The following is a 16,904-nucleotide window of genomic DNA, read 5'->3' as shown; positions in this document are numbered from 1 at the left end:
GTTGAATTAAATGAAACATTAGTATAAGTCAGTTTGTCTGATTACAGTGCATATTCTACACTGTTTTATTGAGCTTATGGAAGACAGTTCACACATTTAAACCTACTGTATATAGCATTATTGTTGGCATTAATCTTTAAGTGCTCTTGATTACTTTGAATGATAAGAACACAGGGGATTGATTATTCAAGTCACAGCATAACTAAATAAATTATAATTGTGACAGTTATAAAGGCAAAATTAAGTAATTTTAACTACATTTTAGTTCATTCATCTTCTTCCTTACTTCTTATTACGTGTCGCGTATGACTGTAGCCTATCCCAGTAGCTTTGGGCCTTAGGCGGGGGCCAGCTTGTCGCAATCTATAGTCCAAAAACTAAATCTTTTTTTTAGTTTTTTCCAAATAGTAATTAATGCAGAGACACAGTTACATATTTTCAATGGATAAAAACATATATATTTGTTATCATTATTATCCTTAGTTTGTTACTTTTGCGTCATGGCTCATGGCTTCTTGCTGGTGGACTCTTCTAGGTCAGCTGATTGAACGGGTCTTGCTGTCGTCCATGCTGAACCCTGGGGAACAGTGGCAGGTTTACAGGCATCATGGCCGCACTCTCAGCCTGGAGTACCGCCTGCGCTTTCGCTGTGACTCAAACTACTACGGACCCTTCTGCAACAAGTTCTGCCGCGGTCGGGATGACTTCTTTGGACACTTCAAATGTGACCCCAATGGCTCCAAAGTCTGCATCGACGGCTGGACTGACCCTGAGTGCAAAGAAGGTACAAATACACAATACTCACAGCCAGAGATGTCATGAGATAAGATTATTGTGAGACGATTTAACAATTATAATCACTTTTATAGACAACATGACCAAACAACTGTGAAATTCACAGTGTGTATTTAGCTCACTTTTGTTTGCTCTAGTCTGTGACCAGCTTCATGAAGAAAAGTTTGGAGTATATATTGAATTTAAATGTAATTAATTGTGTTGTTCTCTCAATTATGTTGTGATGTGAATGATCGCGGTTATTGGTAATTAATAAAACAATACGTTTGGACTCTCATCAAAAAGTCATTCTCAATCTGTGGATCTGTAGAGTTTTTCTAAGCCAGTGTCCAGATGACTACAACTCAATCTTTTTCTACCATGGAACACTCCTGGACAAATGAGGGATTACATCAGCTAACAGAACAACCTTAACATTTCTACTCATGTCACTGTTTGAGGTTATCTTTTTTTAATTGACTAAACTACTACCGTAATTATTAGTGTAACAATATAGGCGTTGTTGAGTCATCGCAGTATCAAAAGTCTCTGAATATTACCATGGACTTTTCCATATGTAAATAGAGATACGACAATAATTAAACAATGAACAAAATATTTTTCCTGGAATCTTCTATTCCACAGTCTGAGAAACCCAGAGAACATGAGCTCTTATTCCATGTGGCTCGTCGACTGGATGACCCACTTGTGTGACCTTGGAGCACAGCCATTAGTTGCACTGTTTAAAGTAAAAGGAGGAAGTCAGAGTGAAAATTATGGGACCCCTGAAGGACACGCAGCTAGTTTAAGGACATCCTGCCGTCCTGCCCACTTTTCCCCTTTCACACTTCTTCAACTTCCTTCTCAGCAGGTAGTTGATGGGCTCGAAGAGAAGCAGAAAAATTGAATCATTGGTTACTGTCTTTCTATTACCCCCTGCAGATTTACACACAAGGAACATGGTGATTTATCAACCTTTAGAATTTCAAATGGTGTAAGTTTCTCATGCTTAGATTGTTAGATAATTGTTATTATACCATGCGTTTTGTAAATCTAGTGATTTCTCTGAAATTCAAAATTGCAGGTTTCCACGCTCTGTAAAGCCACTAAAGACTTAAAGTTAGTCCATAGTTTGTCTTTAATATCTTTTTTATTTGTGTTCACAGCTGTGTGTAAGCAAGGGTGTAACCAGCTCCATGGCTTCTGTAACGAACCTGGTGAATGCAAGTGAGTGTTGTGATTTGATTTGACCCCTATAAAAGCCTGTCTGATCAAATATCAACACATGAGGCGGATGTTGAAGCGAGCCATCTGTTCAAACAGCTTGTTGTGATCCAGGTGTCATTATGGCTGGATGGGCCCTCTGTGTGACAAGTGCCTGACATTTCCCGGGTGCATGTACGGGAGCTGCACAGAGCCGTGGCAGTGTGTCTGCGACGTCAACTGGGGAGGACTGCTATGTGATAAAGGTACACACTTCGGCTGTTACTATACCATAAAGATAGTTTGACGGTTAATTTGACCAGGAATATATATGTGATAAAGGTACACACTTCGGCTGTTACTATACCATAAAGATAGTTTGACGGTTAATTTGACCAGGAATATATGACTCCATAAAGCTGTGTGGCATATTGTTTAATGACCACACTGTTAGTACTGAAGGTGTGGTCATTCAGATCCGTTACACATGACACAAGTGTTTGAAACCAAAGTGTAGAGAACTCTACATGGGAGCTCCCCACCTACCGCGTCTGTCACAGTATGAGAGCTGAAATCTGGGAGTAAAACGAGTGCCCTTGGGACAACACATTGTGCAGAGGAAAGGCAATAGCCTTGGATGAGGCGAGAGTGAGTTGCACAGGGTACTCATGTAGGTGGAGTCCTGGGCTGTGGTGAGACAAAGGCATTGTGAACATATAAAAGATCATTAGTGCAAAGCTGTAATCAGCCTGAAGACAAAAGCCCTGCAGCTACAGCCCTGCACAGTCAGAACTGAGTAGACAGGGTTACTCTGCTCTGTATGGTGTTCATAGTAAGTATTTCACTCTATGTTACAGACCTAAACTACTGTGGCACCCATCAACCCTGTAAGAACGGAGGGACATGCATCAACACTGAGCCCAACGAGTATCAGTGTGAATGTCAAGACGGGTTTAAAGGGCGCAACTGCGAAAATGGTAAGTTTGTAAAAACATTTTAGCTTGTCCCAGATGAAGCTGACTGGTTCCTCCCTCTTGATCCTTTTCTTCAGTGGAGCATGCCTGTTTGTCCTCTCCATGTTTGAATGGAGCGGCCTGTGAGGAAAACCCCTCGGGCTTCAGCTGCACCTGCGCAGACAGCTGGACGGGAATTACCTGTGCACAAGGTGACACTCAAACACATGCATAAGAAGTTGGTCCTACGTCACTGCTGTTGGAAACTTTGATTAGTTGTTTTAGGATCAAAGCCAGTGTTTCACTCACATAATTTAGTCAAAGGAAGGTAAATTAGCTGAAACACAAACAGAATCATCAATCAGCACAATCAGAAGCCTGCCTTGCCCACTCGCTGTATTCTCACGCTCTGTGATTGTCAAAGACAAAGCATCTAATAATGACAAAATCAACAGTTTATGTTTAGCCGAGGAAAAGACTTCAGCCATGTTTTGATACCTTCTTTACTCCTGGGATTCTGATTTGCCTGTTTTGTTTCTGTTTGGTAAATGCAAAATGCTGTGTAGCTGCTGCTGCTGAACTATTTCTTCCAGCGGTACCAAAACAGAAAACAACCTTAAAAGACTGACTTCTGGACACACTAGACTACACTTTTCAGTAAAACAAAGGGAATATGATTGTATTTAAGATTTCTGTTTTTTTCCAAGTTGGGTGATGTTTATAATGTCACTTCCTGGTTTGACATGGACAGCAAATATGACATAGGTGGAGGTAACTCCACAACGGTTACTTAGCAACCAGATTGTAAACAAGGGCCAAAGTCCATTTAAATCATACAATAGATACAATACAACACTGTTTTGTGAAACATAAAACGGTGTAAGTTGTGTACAAATTGTCTCTGCATTTTTGACTGAATGGCGCCTTTTGATGATGTAGGTGGAGGTTTTCTTTTTAACTCAGCACTACTTCCTGTAGTTTTCAACTTTTATTTATATAATTTTCTTCACAGACTGAAGAAAAACTATGATAAATATTTACCACAGGAACTCTTACCAAACAACATCATAATTAGAATCATAGAGACATGGGCTTTCATACATATAGTCATCTGGCTGTTTAAAGGACATTGAATTGAATTTTATTTTTCGATTTTTGTGGCCTGTAGGATTTATTAGTCATGAGAAGACATGGTGAAATGGGGGATGAGAGCAGTAAACTGTTGGAGTCAGGATTCGAACTCACGACACTGCCAAATTATTTAAAATATGGGGTTCTGTATTTAAATTGCTTCTTTTGGATTACAGATAGATCATTACGTCATTCTCTTTCATTCCTTTGTCTCAGAGATAACGTGGGCACATGTTTTGATCTATCCTTTCCAGAGGCCATGTTAATGTTTTAAAATAGTAAATGTGGATGTAAATAAAACAAAGAAACAATGCTTTCTGTGGGTCATGAATCTGTCTAATCTCCATCATGGTGAACAACACAGACCACAAGCATTTCACTCATGCAAAACAAGGAAAAAGTAGCTCGCATTTACTTTGGATGGACTCTGTTGGTATTTGTTTCTCAGTGTGATTAAACGTTGGAGGCGAGTTGTCTCTCTGTTGTCTCTGTGTATATGTTGCGGGCCACTCGGGGGAATACACAGGAGAAGATTGTTAGGAATGGCCACAGCACTGTTTCAGACAGGATTTATAAATAACCCACATTAATTAAAGACTGTGTATGTTATTAATTCTAGTTTTAGCTGGATGATTATTGAGCTGAAGTGGGGCCAAGAGCATGGAAAATGGCTTTTCTGTGGGTTTTATGAGAGACATTATGAGAGACACATTTAGAGATCCATGGGAAACGACAGGATACTTCATCTGTATACATATGCATTTTATTTTTGAAATAGCCTCTACAAATATGCCAAGTGACATATTCCAGACATTTGTTTAGATATAAAATGCATCATAATATTTTTTCCTGTATTTTAAATTTCCATGATGCTTTCATTTATTTAGTTGTAAACACCAATTTTCCGCTGTGTAGAGAGTTGTCAGATAAATATACAGTTCAGACACTTGTATTTATCAGTGATTGCACAGCAGCCAAAGTGACAGAGAGATGAATAAAGCATTGCATGCTAATGCCACATAGACACAGACACACATAGCCCACAGTATCCATCTGCACATGCACAATCCCATTACACAGCTGAGTGGTTAATGTGTGTCTGTCTGCAGCGGTGAGGCAGTGCGACCGCAGCCCGTGTGGAAGAGGCTCCACGTGTGAGGAGGCTCCGGGAGGTTTCCGCTGCCTGTGCCCATCTGGGTGGAGCGGCAGGACGTGCCAGCTCGGTCAGTGGGGGAGAACAAACACTTTACCTTTTAAATGTACTATTCATGAATACACAGTTACTATGATATTTTTGAATTTAAGTAAGAAGTGAATATTAGTTTTTGTCATGTAAGTAATGTAATGTAATACACTGGGAAAGTAATACAAGATACTGACTGTTAAACGACTATTATTACAAACTACTATTATAGACTGTTTATCTGTCTATCAATCTATATATATATACCTATGAAAATAGTTCAACTTCCTGAACTAGAGCCATGTTAAGTTCTCACGGGAAAGAATTTAGTCAGCTATTAGGCAACAGCATGTCAGTTGTTTCAAAAGTGCAGTGACTTGTTGGGCTACTTAATGTGCATGGTCTGATGGGGTAAAGTCTGAAGGTCTACAGGGGCTGGGGGTATGAAAGAAGAAGATATTTTTCATAGTGACAGTCTAAACCTACTGCCGCCTCTTACAGTGATATGTCACTCTGACATGGTAGTTCCACATCACAGGTCAGCAGCCCGCAGTATTACACAAACTGATGAACTATATGAGCCATCAACACTCGGACTAGACCCAAAGAATGAGGACTGTCGGTTCATCCTAAATGAAACGAGCAGCAGAATAAAGATTGTACATGATAAACAAACAAATGAAACAAATAAATAAACAAAATAATTTTACTATTAATGTATTTTTTCTAATTATTACAGATGTTTTTTTTTTTTTTTTTTAATATCAGTCTACTTCAGAAATAAATTTAATTTGTGTTTTACCAGAGGCTAAAAAATGGCGCAGTGGGAGCTTGGATAAAAGATTACACATATTATCTACAGACAGATAAAAGGATTTGCATGTTTGTTTGTTATAATGGTGTAATTAGGGCTATGATTCCTGATTGAATTTTCTGAGTGTATTTGCAATTATGAATCTACACTGTTCTCCCAAAATGAAGCTTGAAAGTTCAGTCTTATGTTTTTTTGATTCATGTTCTAAATCCCCTGACAATGATTACACTTATTTCCAATTCTTTTTCAGACACTAATGAATGCGAACTCAACATCTGTGTACATGCCCGCTCCTGTCGCAATCTGATTGGAGGATATTTGTGTGACTGTCTTCATGGATGGACGGGGCCTAACTGTGACATAAGTGAGTTGGATGAGCTTGACACATACAGCATAATTAGATGTGGCTTTTGCATTAAGTGTATTACGCTGATACACTCACTCACAGTCTTATTGCTTAACTTTCAGGAAACAGCAGCTGTCAAGATTTATGTTTGAATGGTGGTCTTTGTGAGGTACTAGTCATGTTATAAAACTCTTAATTAACACAGAAAAAGAAGACAAATTGTATTGATTGCACACAATATTTGTCGTTACTGTATCATAGGATCTAGTTTCAGGGTCCAGATGTCAGTGCCCACTTGGTTTTTCTGGGAAATACTGTCAAGAAAGGCCAAATCCATGTGAGAACTCCCCCTGTCAAAATGGAGGACAGTGCGTAGAAAAGGAAGGAAGAAATCCAAGTTGCACCTGCCCCTTTGGTTTTGCAGGAACCTATTGTGAGGTAAATATGGACGGTGTTAAAGTGAACGGAACAACATGTAACATTCTACAAATTCCGTTCTTATTGTGCGCTTATGTCACACAAAATCCCCATGGTAACGTTGTTGTAATCTTTTATTTCAGATTGCACTAGATCCGTGTAACCCCAATCCATGCAAACAAGGGATGCCCTGCCACAGCTCAGAAGGCAGGTACATGTGCGCCTGTCCCGAAGGATTTTATGGAAATGAGTGTATGACCCTGAAAAACCCTTGCATAGGCTTGCATTGTCCTGGTAAGAGACATAATTAAAATGTGGGTAACGAGTGAGTAGAGACATATTATTATGACTTATTACTACTTATTGTAATGTTTGCAGATGCCATGTCTGACACAACTCACAGCGGCCTGAGCTTCTACATGGTCCTTGTGGGTATCTTAGCTCTGGTCACTGTCTGTGGATGTGCCGCCTGTGCTCTGATCGCCTCGCATGTCCATCAGAAGAGGAAAAAGCAGCAGGCTGTTCCACCGGAGGAAGGCATCAACAACCAGAGGGAATTTGTCAACCTCATCAGAAACGTGGACCGTCCTGTACCATCTGTGCCTCCTACAGCCCCTCTGGCCAATGCTACTGCCCTCGCACCTGTCTCTCGCTGCTACGAAGAGATTGAACTCACTCTGCCGCCTTTACCTGCTCCTTCACAGCCATCCCCAGCGCTCAAGCCACTGCACTCCCACAAACTGGACATTTCAAATCAGGAGAGAGAGAAACTCAACCGAATTCACTACACAGAAAACCAAGAGCTGGAGGTGTGACCCAAGAGCACTGTGTCACTATTACAGTAACTTAAATGGAATCACTTTGTGAACCGTATGTGCACATTTGGAAAGCACCTGAATAGCTAAATGTGACTGATAACGTAAACGTCTTTTGTATGATCATTCTGATGGATCACACAAGACCAATGACGGTTTCTTTCTGGAGGCTTTCTGTTACGCCACTGAGTGCCTGACAATGATAAAGGACAGGGTCTGATAGCCAGTCTATGATGCCAATGGAAGTCTCCAGGCAAGACTGAACAAATTCTTATTTATATGTAACTTTGTTGCCTGATTGTTTGAACCTGTGGGTAATTGTGGAAGGACTGACATGTTTTATGTGTATGAATGTATTGAGACTGAAATTATCATCTGAATAAATTACTGGTCAAATAAATGCACGTTAAAAGGCTTGCCAGGTTTTTTTAAACACTATACACTGTTGCCTGTAATGTTTCTGTAAAGATGCGATTGTGAAAGATGTATGACTTTTCCTATATGTGTAAAGATGTTATTGTAAATAAATATATTGTACATATTGATGTCCTTTTGTACGGTTTGATTGTAAGATTGTAATTGTATTACATCAAGCCCATGTGTTTTGTAATAAAAAGTCATTTAACTACATTTGGAACCCTTTTTCTTTTTAAACTTACCCTTGACCGAGTCTACATTTAGGCCTTGGCCTTCAGATGGATGAATGCAACGCTTGAATATACAACAATTGTCATTTATGAAACTGAATAAGTGTCACAGACAGTAATTGAAGGTGAGTATGTAATTTTCGCCATGAACGCCTACGAACAGTAACAAGAAAAATCATAAAGGTATGGAAATATTAGAAGCGGTAAATAGCAGTAAAGTAGCCTGCCATACTGCATGAATCCCATTGATGTCCATCCCAGGAGAGTCTGGATCAACAATAAGCATGTTAGAGCTTGTTTATGAGGCTGTTAAGAGTAGACTTCGTCTTTGAACGTCTTCTCTACAGTCTATAGTAACAAACTATTTTTGAAAAGACCGAGCTTCTAACTTAATTAGTCTATGTACAAAGGTAACATTATCAAAAAGGTTTAGGAAACAGTCTGACAGTGACATTTTTAACATAAACATCTTAATCTTAAAAATTGTAGACCTTCTTCTTACATACTTCAATACATTGTTATGACATGCCCATAGAATGAGATGTAAAAACACCAACCCAATGTCTACAGTGGTCAATCCATTGTTTGGGTCCAAGGAGGATAAACTGAGTTTAATTGATCACGTTTCATTATTGCTTAGCCGACCAGGCCAACAGCGATAGACCTTGGCCATGTTTGGTGAAGTGCGCCCTCGTGTGGCAAACTCGAGGCAGCGCAGCCGAGTAAATGCCGCTCAGCGCTGGAGGCGTTCGTGACGTCACCGGCCCGCACGCACCGCACTGACTGACTACAGGACCGCTGTAGTTAGTTGGCTCAACTACATCAATTATCTGTTAGTGATCAACAAAACAGGTATATATGACAACTTAAGATAGCAAACATTACATTACATTACATTAAACCTTATCATAACAGGTTTGCATCAAATGCTTTCAGTTGTGCATCTCTTCAGGTTAGCCTTATTGTGCTAAGCTAAGCTACAGACTGAGCTAGCCTAACATTAATCACATGTATAATGTGTTTCAGATATCATTATGTTACTGGAGCGGTTTCATTGTTCAAAGCAATGTGTCCATCGTTTCAGGCAAATAACGTTGCGTGTTAACGCTTGAATTTGAAGACTGTGTTAACAAGAGTGGTCCTTAGCTGTTAGCAATGCTGGATCTATGCACAGGCCAGTTCCCAGCTCTGGTCAGCCACAAGCATGTCCTTTCTCATTATAAGGTCATTAGAGTGCGTCAATGCTAAAAAACGTTGTTTGTGCAATATTTAATTTAATGCAAGGTAACGTTGAGTCAAATAAAAATATATTTGTATCAGAATCCGTTTATTGCCATCGTCAGTGAACAATTCACTAACAAAGAACTTGCAGTACTATTTGTAACAAATGCTTTAAAAATTGCTTGAAGCCTAGATTAAGGCTATTTGAGCCTAGATTAAGATGAAGGGATTTCATATTCCGTTTCACCGATTTGTGCTTCCCTGTGTCTCTGACACGGTTCTTCACTTCTTTTGACGTATTGTATTGCCCTGTTCCTCGTGTCTTCTGCAGCAGCCGTGCCCCGCCGCGCCCCCACCCCCAGCGGTGCCGTCATGTGGCAGGAGGCCCGCAAACATGAACGCAAACTCCGCGGGATGATGGTCGATTACAAACGCAGAGGAGAGCGACGGAGAGAGTACTATGAAAAGATTGTACGTTTCACCTTTGTTGCCAACGAAAATATTTTTGTTCACTTGCTTAAAGCCCTATTATGTAACTTTCTAGAGGTGATAGTCACCTGCATAATTCATGGAAATGGAAAGTTAAAGCCATACTTTGGAGCATTGTCCATAGAGATTGATTCATTTTTATTCCATTATGTGGAAAGGCTCCTCCAGGCCACCTACGGGTCAATTTTGTGGAGATGCAAGTCCGCTTACGCACACATTTTTCATACATTTTTGTGCAATATTTCTTATTTTTTGGCTAAAAGATTATGTACCGTGCCTTTTAATGCCCCAGTACGTCACTTTTTAACCCAAAAAATAGAGTGAAATGAAAAAGCATGTTTTTTCATGTGACCTTGAGCAAACATGCATTTCCACAAAATTGACACATACTTGACCTGGAGCAGTTTCCTCCTGCTTGTTTCCATGGAAATGTTGCTTTGGCCCTAATATTACACACTTGGACATAAAATTTACGGTAATCTATCTCCATGGAGAATGTTCCAAAATCTGTTTTTAACATTCTATTTCTATGAACTCTTGCAGGTGTACGAAAAGTGCTTGTATAAATGACTGTTAATGTATATCATGGTAATCCTATGTTTGTTTCCTCACAGAAAAAAGATCCGGCCCAGTTTCTTCAGGTCCATGGCCGTGCATATAAGATCCATCTAGATCCTGCTGTGGCTCTCGCAGCAGAAAGTCCAATCAACATGTAAGAAATCAAAGAACAGTCACATTATCTTATTGGGGACACACAGACGGGCAATGCCTCTTTTGTCGTCTTAGGATGCCGTGGCAAGGTGATACCAGTAACATGATTGACAGATTTGATGTGAGAGCTCATCTGGACTACATCCAAGTTTACAAACCTTTAGAAGTTGATGAAAAGTGAGTGTATTTTAAAATCATTAAATTCAAGCATGTGGCCAAAATGAAATAAAAACAATTACAAAAAACTATATTCCAGATCACCAGAGCAAGAGATGGAGGAGAGGAAGTGCAATTATGAAAGATATAGAGGCTTAGTGCAAAATGACTTTGCCAATAGTAAGTATTTTACAGAAAGCAAACAATACAAATCATTTGAATGTCATCAGCGGATATATGTGTAATTTTGTGAGAAATTTACTCTGTTTTCCTGCCTCCTTTAAGTCTCTGAAGAGCAATGTTTATACCAGATTTACCTGGATGAACTCTATGGAGGGCTGCCGAAACCAAATGAGGACGAAAAGAAAAAGTTTGTTATTAAGATTGACAATAGAAATTATTTTAATTTGACATTATTGGTTTGACTTACGCGGCTTCTTTTTGAGCAGACTATCAGAAAAGAAGGCGAGTATTGGTTATATTTATGAGGACAGCACTGTGACACAGCCTGATCCTCAGCCAGACAAAGAAGAAGACAACTCCGAAAATAGTGAATCAGAGGAAGATGAGGGTATTCCTGATATAGGTATGTTAATACATTTATCATATAAGTTAACCATCTGTATTTTAAGAATAAGAACATCTATTTATAATCCGTACTCGCCTGTGTTTTCTCAATGCACAGATGTAGAAGTAGATGTTGATGAACTGAATGATGAACAGCTGTTGGACCTCAATAAAATTGCTACTCCATACGGGATGTCCGAAGGAGATTTTGTCAGGTAATGTCTTAAAAATATTTATTTTATCAGGTTAATATGTATATAAATGTGGATTTACTCATTTATTGTTAATACTCACCTACAGTGGCATATTCTGACACTACAGTGTGTTAAATGTATTGTTAACAACTAGTGCTCCTTTATTTACTTTAAAATAGTTATGGCTAATGATAAATGAAGATGTTAGATCACAATTCATACAGTTTAAACATTTTTTATAATATAATGCATTAGTTTAATTGATCATTCATTGGCTGTTACTGACATCATATACAACAACAACAATATACACAACATTAGAAATCCTGGGTGGACAGTCAATGTGGACCCAATGTTGGCTAAAGTTTTAATATATTTACTGTGACAGACGTGATGTAAATATATGGAAATGTCTCAGTATTTGTCAGAAAAATACAATTAAAATGTTTATCCATAGAGTTGGGGATAATCACTGTACTCTGATTACTAAATGTAATTTAACGTTTATAAATGCAGTGTATAACCATGCCATTTTAATTTATCCTAACATTTGCATTATTTCTGTTTACTAGAATGCTAAGGAAAGACAAGGAGGAAGTAGAGGCCATTAAACATGCCAAGGCCCTGGAAGCAGAAAAAGCAATGTACTCTGTAAGAAAATTATCATTGAAAAATATTTTCTGCATTTACACAATTCTCCCTTTTCACCTGCAAGGTTTTATTTTTTTAATTAAATGTTTAATTTTAGGGTCGACGTTCTCGTCGTCAAAGGAGAGAGTTCAGAGAAAAAAGGCTGAAAGGGAGACAGATCAGCCCACCCAGGTAATATTATGTTCTCTCAAGTTTGATCAACACAATCAATACCTTTGGTTACTTTTTGTTTTTTCTTCCTAGTTATGCCAGGAGAGACAGTCCAACATATGATCCTTACAAGCGGTATGCTGACCCTTTGCTAATTAATTTCAAAATATAATTTGTTCTTTACATTAGATTTTGTCCAATCTTGCAGACCAGAGTCTGAATCTAGTTCAGAATCACGATCTCGGTCAAGGACCCCAGGACCTGAGAAGATCACCTTCATCACAAGCTTTGGAGGCAGTGAGGACGAAGCCCCAGTAGCAGCTCTACCAGCTGCTCCTCCCTCGGGCCATAACGCCTCCAACTTGCAGCATCCAGCAGGTCATAACAGGGGCTCCCGGTCGGTAACTTTCCATCTTCATGGCTTTTCGTAACATAACTTGTCTTTGACAAGTGACCGCAAATTTTTAGATTAAAGTGGTAGGTGGTGTAAATATACAGTATAAAAAAAGGAGATTTTAGATTTGCATGTATAAAATAAATCACTCATTTTCCTTGAATGAACAATATGTTTGATCACATTTAAATGTACCAGTGACATTGCCTGGCCAGCCAAGACCACACAATACAATACTTCAAGAATTGTGAATACCTGGAATCGTATCCGGTCTCCCAGATTTCTGATGGTTGTGATTGACGCTGCATTAACCAGAAAAATACATGGTTAATACATGGTTCTTACAAGTAGAAAAGAGAAAGAAAACACAGAACTGAGAGACGTGTGCATTTCTGCACAATCAACAGAAGCACTAAAACCTTGTGTTTTTGAAGTAGAAGTTTGAATATTTTTGTATAATATAAAAAATATATATGAGGAGATCTGCATTTAAGAAACATGGTACAAATTGGCAGCTGTGGTTGGACCATCCCGTGTTAAGAGGGTTTTTGACATCTTATGGTCCTTTATTATTCAAACAGAATGTAAGTTTGATTGGCTGGTCAGGCAACCAGTGACAGACATTTTACACATTTTTATTTTGTGAAATCATTATCTTAAAGAACTGGGCGCACAGGCGACTTGAACTTATTTCAAAGTTAGTAACTGGGCATGTGCCGTAAATAAATACATCTGTTAATTTGTGTAGGAGACGGCGGTCATCCTCCAGTCCCTCTTCCTCCTCTGATTCCTCATCCAACACTTCATCTCGCTCTTCGTCTCGCTCGCGGCACGGCCGGAGAGACAAGGGGCGTGACAGACGGCGTTCACGCTCCTATTCACGCTCAAGGCGACGTTCCAGATCCCACTCCAGAAGCCGACGCTCTGGATCATGGAGGAGACGAGACAGGACGAGATCTCGATCCAATGATCGAGACAGAGAGCGGGACAGAGACAAAAGACGATACTCCTCACATCGACGCTCAAGGTACTGTTGGAACTTGCAATATCTGCGCTAATCAATTTTTAAAATAAAGTGTAAATAGAAAAATTGGATTTAAAGAATAATAATAATGTTTGATCATTGACTCCTTCTAAACACTTTCTTCCCATCTTATTGGCATCTGTTGCACATCTTCTGAGCAAACTTTGATTCAGCTACTATAAGTAATTGAAAAGGTTAAAGAATTATTAAAACAATTTTTTCTTGTTGCTATTAAAAGATCACGTTCTGACTCCAGACAAGGGGGGGCTTCGTGCCGTGGGGGTCACAGCAGCAGAGGAAACAGTCAATCAGAGTCTCCCGGTCGCCCCACCTGCAGCCCTTCTCCTCCTCACAGAGGGCTACAGTCTTCCGCCACCTCTGTCTCTGACAAGCTAAGAAAGTGAGCTGTTAAACCGTTTCTGTACACACAACAATCTTTATTGCCATTTTAAATGAACGTTTGTACTCTTTTGCCTTCAGGCCTGATACTGTGGGTGGTAAAGAGACGGGAGCTTCCAAAGTCAGTAAGAATTTAATTTAACTGGGTTTCTTACTACTAAGTCTACGCCCCTCAAACCTGACAGGCTGTCATGATTGCTTACCAGGCTGGGATATAGAAGCTGTGAAAATGTGTTGATACATTGGACACACTGCAGGCAAATCTTGTTTAGTGTAGCAGCTAAGAAAAAGCATGAGCTTATAACTGTTGGCATAATTATTTTCATTTCTGTTGCATTAACAGCAAAACCATTTCTTGGTTTGGATTATGAATCACTGAGTTCATGATTCTTGTGAGCACAGATATTTCCAGATGATTTTTCTTGTACGCAACTCGTTTTCCGGGTTTTTCTTTCCTGCAAGAAGTTTCTTGCCCAGGTTTAACTACTTTGGTTAAAGTTACTGCGCTCCAGACTGCGACTACCATGTTCACGCCGGTCTCTGAGCAAAAGCTCCCATGCGTCGACCTTAACCTCCACGTGTGTTTTAGTTTTGTCCTTGACCTTGCCAGTGTTGTGGGTGAAATTAATATGAATGTTTTGGTCTTAAACTGTGATGCACAAGCAGCAGGTACGCAATCTACACAGGATTTCTTCATCCTATACCAAACGTTCACACATGTGCATTATCGTCTTGAGTGCCTGTGAAAACGTTAAACGCATAGATCTATGTCATTAGCCATTATAAGGTTAATATCTAATTTAGTACACAATCCCTGTAAAACTTTTCTAACATCACATTATCCCCTTAGGTCAGAATAACCCCACAAGAGCGGCTAAAGCTGCGTATGCAGAAGGCGCTTAACAAACAGTGTGAGTACCAACAAGCAGTGCTTCAGATGCACACATTAGTACAGATTCTTGCATGAGTATGTGTGGGTGCTGGCATGTGGAAGCATTTTTGTGACTTGAAAGAAATAAATGTCTCTGTTGACTTCACCTGTGACTTGCTTAAATGAAAGCAGGGAGTACAACAATAAGAGGCATTTGTTTGAAACCAGACATTTATTTTTTGAACAAATTATTTTTCTTTTTACAAGCTTGACCTAGGAAAACCAGTTCCAGGTGTAAAGATAAAGTAATGAATGGATTGCTGAATTGTGTTTATTTCACAGCTAAAGCAGACAAGAAAGCTGCTCAAGTCAAGGTCCTTCAACAGGAACATAAGCGACAGGTGTGTATAATTTCATACTCATTTTGAAAGTTTCATCAGCATTCTGTTTAAGACTTTTCATCTACAAGGAGCGAGAGGGAGAGCTACGTGCTATGGCACGGAAAATACGAATGAAGTAAGTGCCAGTTCAGTTGTGCGGCTTGTTTGTCTCACTTGTAACACACTCTTAACCAGTGTCTGTATTTAGAGAGCGAGAGCGCCGTGAGAGAGAGAGGGATGAATGGGAGAGACAGTATGGCCGAGACAGTGACTCGCCCTCTCCATCCAAATATAGTAAGATGTGCTTTTTTCTTCTGTAGTGTTAAAGACATTTTTAACAACTTGCGTTAACTTTGAAAGTTGTATTATTTATATAAAGCTTTTCTAGAGTAAGTATTTGGCTTGCTAATGTTTTGATGATGTCCTTTTTGTCCTCTAGGTCGTGAACACAGCTCAAATAGAAGGTATGTGGTTTATTTGAACTGGTGGTCACTGTCTACTTTAAGTAGCATTGTTCAATCAAGATCACTCTCCTCTTAACACAACAGCAAATAATTGAACAAAAGAAAATACAGAGCAGTTTATATTGATGGAAGTTAAGGGTCAGTGGGCACCATGGTACAAAATGTATATAAAATAAAATACACTTTTTTTGTGGGACTTTGTTCCCAAACCCAACCCTCCTCTGGGGAGCAGACAAGATTTGGAAATAGAGTGGTTTTGCAGGTTGCCTCATGGTTTTTTTTATGTGTATAAACCTCTTAAAAATATGCATAATTTGTTTCATTTTTTCAATTCAATCCAATTACTGCATTTAATCTTACATTTAATCTTTGCTTGTTTTAGCCGATCTCGGTCTCGATCGCGGAGTCCATACTATCGACACTGAGGTGAACTTTACTCCTGCAAGAACCCAAGTGCTTTCTCTCTACAGACTGTGGGGCATAAACTTCTCACTGAAAACTGCTTTGTACATTTGTAAATCCAACTTTTTTCCCCATCTTATTTCACTTGAAACAGACTTTTTTTCCTTGTCACTATTTTGCCTGTACGGTCAGCATTGTTTTGATGTTTAATAAAACAAGCTAATTATTCATTCATTCAACAATACTGAGAGTAGACGCTTGTAACATTGTAAGACACAAAGGGACGCTAAAACATTTTGTTTGCATCCCATTTATGGTATTGCTGAATGCATGGATGTTTGACTATGAGAATGAATTCATTATGCACTTTGCCCTGTTGACATTCTTCTGTAATCTTATTTGAGTTTGTGTGTGAGGGTAAGTAACGTCTGAAAGCTTTGAATGAAATAGTGCAAAAGCTGATCCTTCATGACCATGTAATTCAAAATGGCACTCTGTTTATTCTGTACTCTACACAAGGCTGAAATAAACATACTTTGAATTGAATA

At 39.2% G+C, this 16,904-nt stretch overlaps 2 protein-coding genes across 2 annotated transcripts in view; both read left to right on the top strand.

Moving 5' to 3' along the window:
• Window positions 1–8,266, top strand: part of LOC140378169 (uncharacterized) — a 29,336-nt gene extending 21,070 nt beyond the window's left edge. The window contains exons 4-14 of the mRNA XM_072463889.1: window positions 536–784; window positions 1,941–2,001; window positions 2,113–2,243; window positions 2,835–2,954; window positions 3,029–3,142; window positions 5,171–5,284; window positions 6,309–6,422; window positions 6,527–6,573; window positions 6,666–6,842; window positions 6,965–7,115; window positions 7,200–8,266. Of these exons, the coding sequence (XP_072319990.1) occupies window positions 536–784; window positions 1,941–2,001; window positions 2,113–2,243; window positions 2,835–2,954; window positions 3,029–3,142; window positions 5,171–5,284; window positions 6,309–6,422; window positions 6,527–6,573; window positions 6,666–6,842; window positions 6,965–7,115; window positions 7,200–7,636 (1,715 nt within the window). The 3' untranslated portion in view covers window positions 7,637–8,266. The remainder of the gene's footprint in view (window positions 1–535; window positions 785–1,940; window positions 2,002–2,112; window positions 2,244–2,834; window positions 2,955–3,028; window positions 3,143–5,170; window positions 5,285–6,308; window positions 6,423–6,526; window positions 6,574–6,665; window positions 6,843–6,964; window positions 7,116–7,199) is intronic.
• A 775-nt stretch (window positions 8,267–9,041) lies between these two features.
• On the top strand, window positions 9,042–16,898 carry clasrp (CLK4-associating serine/arginine rich protein). Its single transcript, XM_072463877.1, has 21 exons — window positions 9,042–9,135; window positions 9,836–9,975; window positions 10,608–10,705; window positions 10,780–10,881; window positions 10,961–11,040; window positions 11,146–11,230; window positions 11,310–11,446; window positions 11,546–11,642; window positions 12,194–12,272; window positions 12,370–12,443; window positions 12,516–12,557; window positions 12,631–12,819; window positions 13,565–13,843; window positions 14,079–14,240; window positions 14,321–14,360; window positions 15,090–15,150; window positions 15,453–15,511; window positions 15,580–15,626; window positions 15,699–15,784; window positions 15,930–15,954; window positions 16,337–16,898. The coding sequence occupies exons 2-21, from the start codon at window positions 9,877–9,879 to the stop codon at window positions 16,377–16,379; spliced, it is 1,884 nt and encodes a 627-aa protein (XP_072319978.1). The 5' UTR covers window positions 9,042–9,135; window positions 9,836–9,876; the 3' UTR covers window positions 16,380–16,898.
• Window positions 16,899–16,904: the final 6 nt, after the last annotated feature.

Source organism: Eucyclogobius newberryi, unplaced genomic scaffold (assembly GCF_026437365.1).
Source record: "Eucyclogobius newberryi isolate DKJ021-1_F unplaced genomic scaffold, fEucNew1.0.hap1 SCAF_10, whole genome shotgun sequence".
NCBI classification, from domain to species: domain Eukaryota; kingdom Metazoa; phylum Chordata; class Actinopteri; order Gobiiformes; family Gobiidae; genus Eucyclogobius; species Eucyclogobius newberryi.
This window is presented reverse-complemented; position numbering and strand designations above follow the sequence as displayed.

Coding starts and splice junctions, on each gene's coding strand:
- clasrp (XM_072463877.1), top strand. CDS start 9,877: ATGTGGCAGGAGGCCCGCAAACATGAACGCAAACTCCGCGGGATGATG. Junction 10,706..10,779: donor GCAGAAAGTCCAATCAACAT/GTAAGAAATCAA, acceptor TTGTCGTCTTAG/GATGCCGTGGCAAGGTGATA. Junction 11,231..11,309: donor AATGAGGACGAAAAGAAAAA/GTTTGTTATTAA, acceptor CTTTTTGAGCAG/ACTATCAGAAAAGAAGGCGA.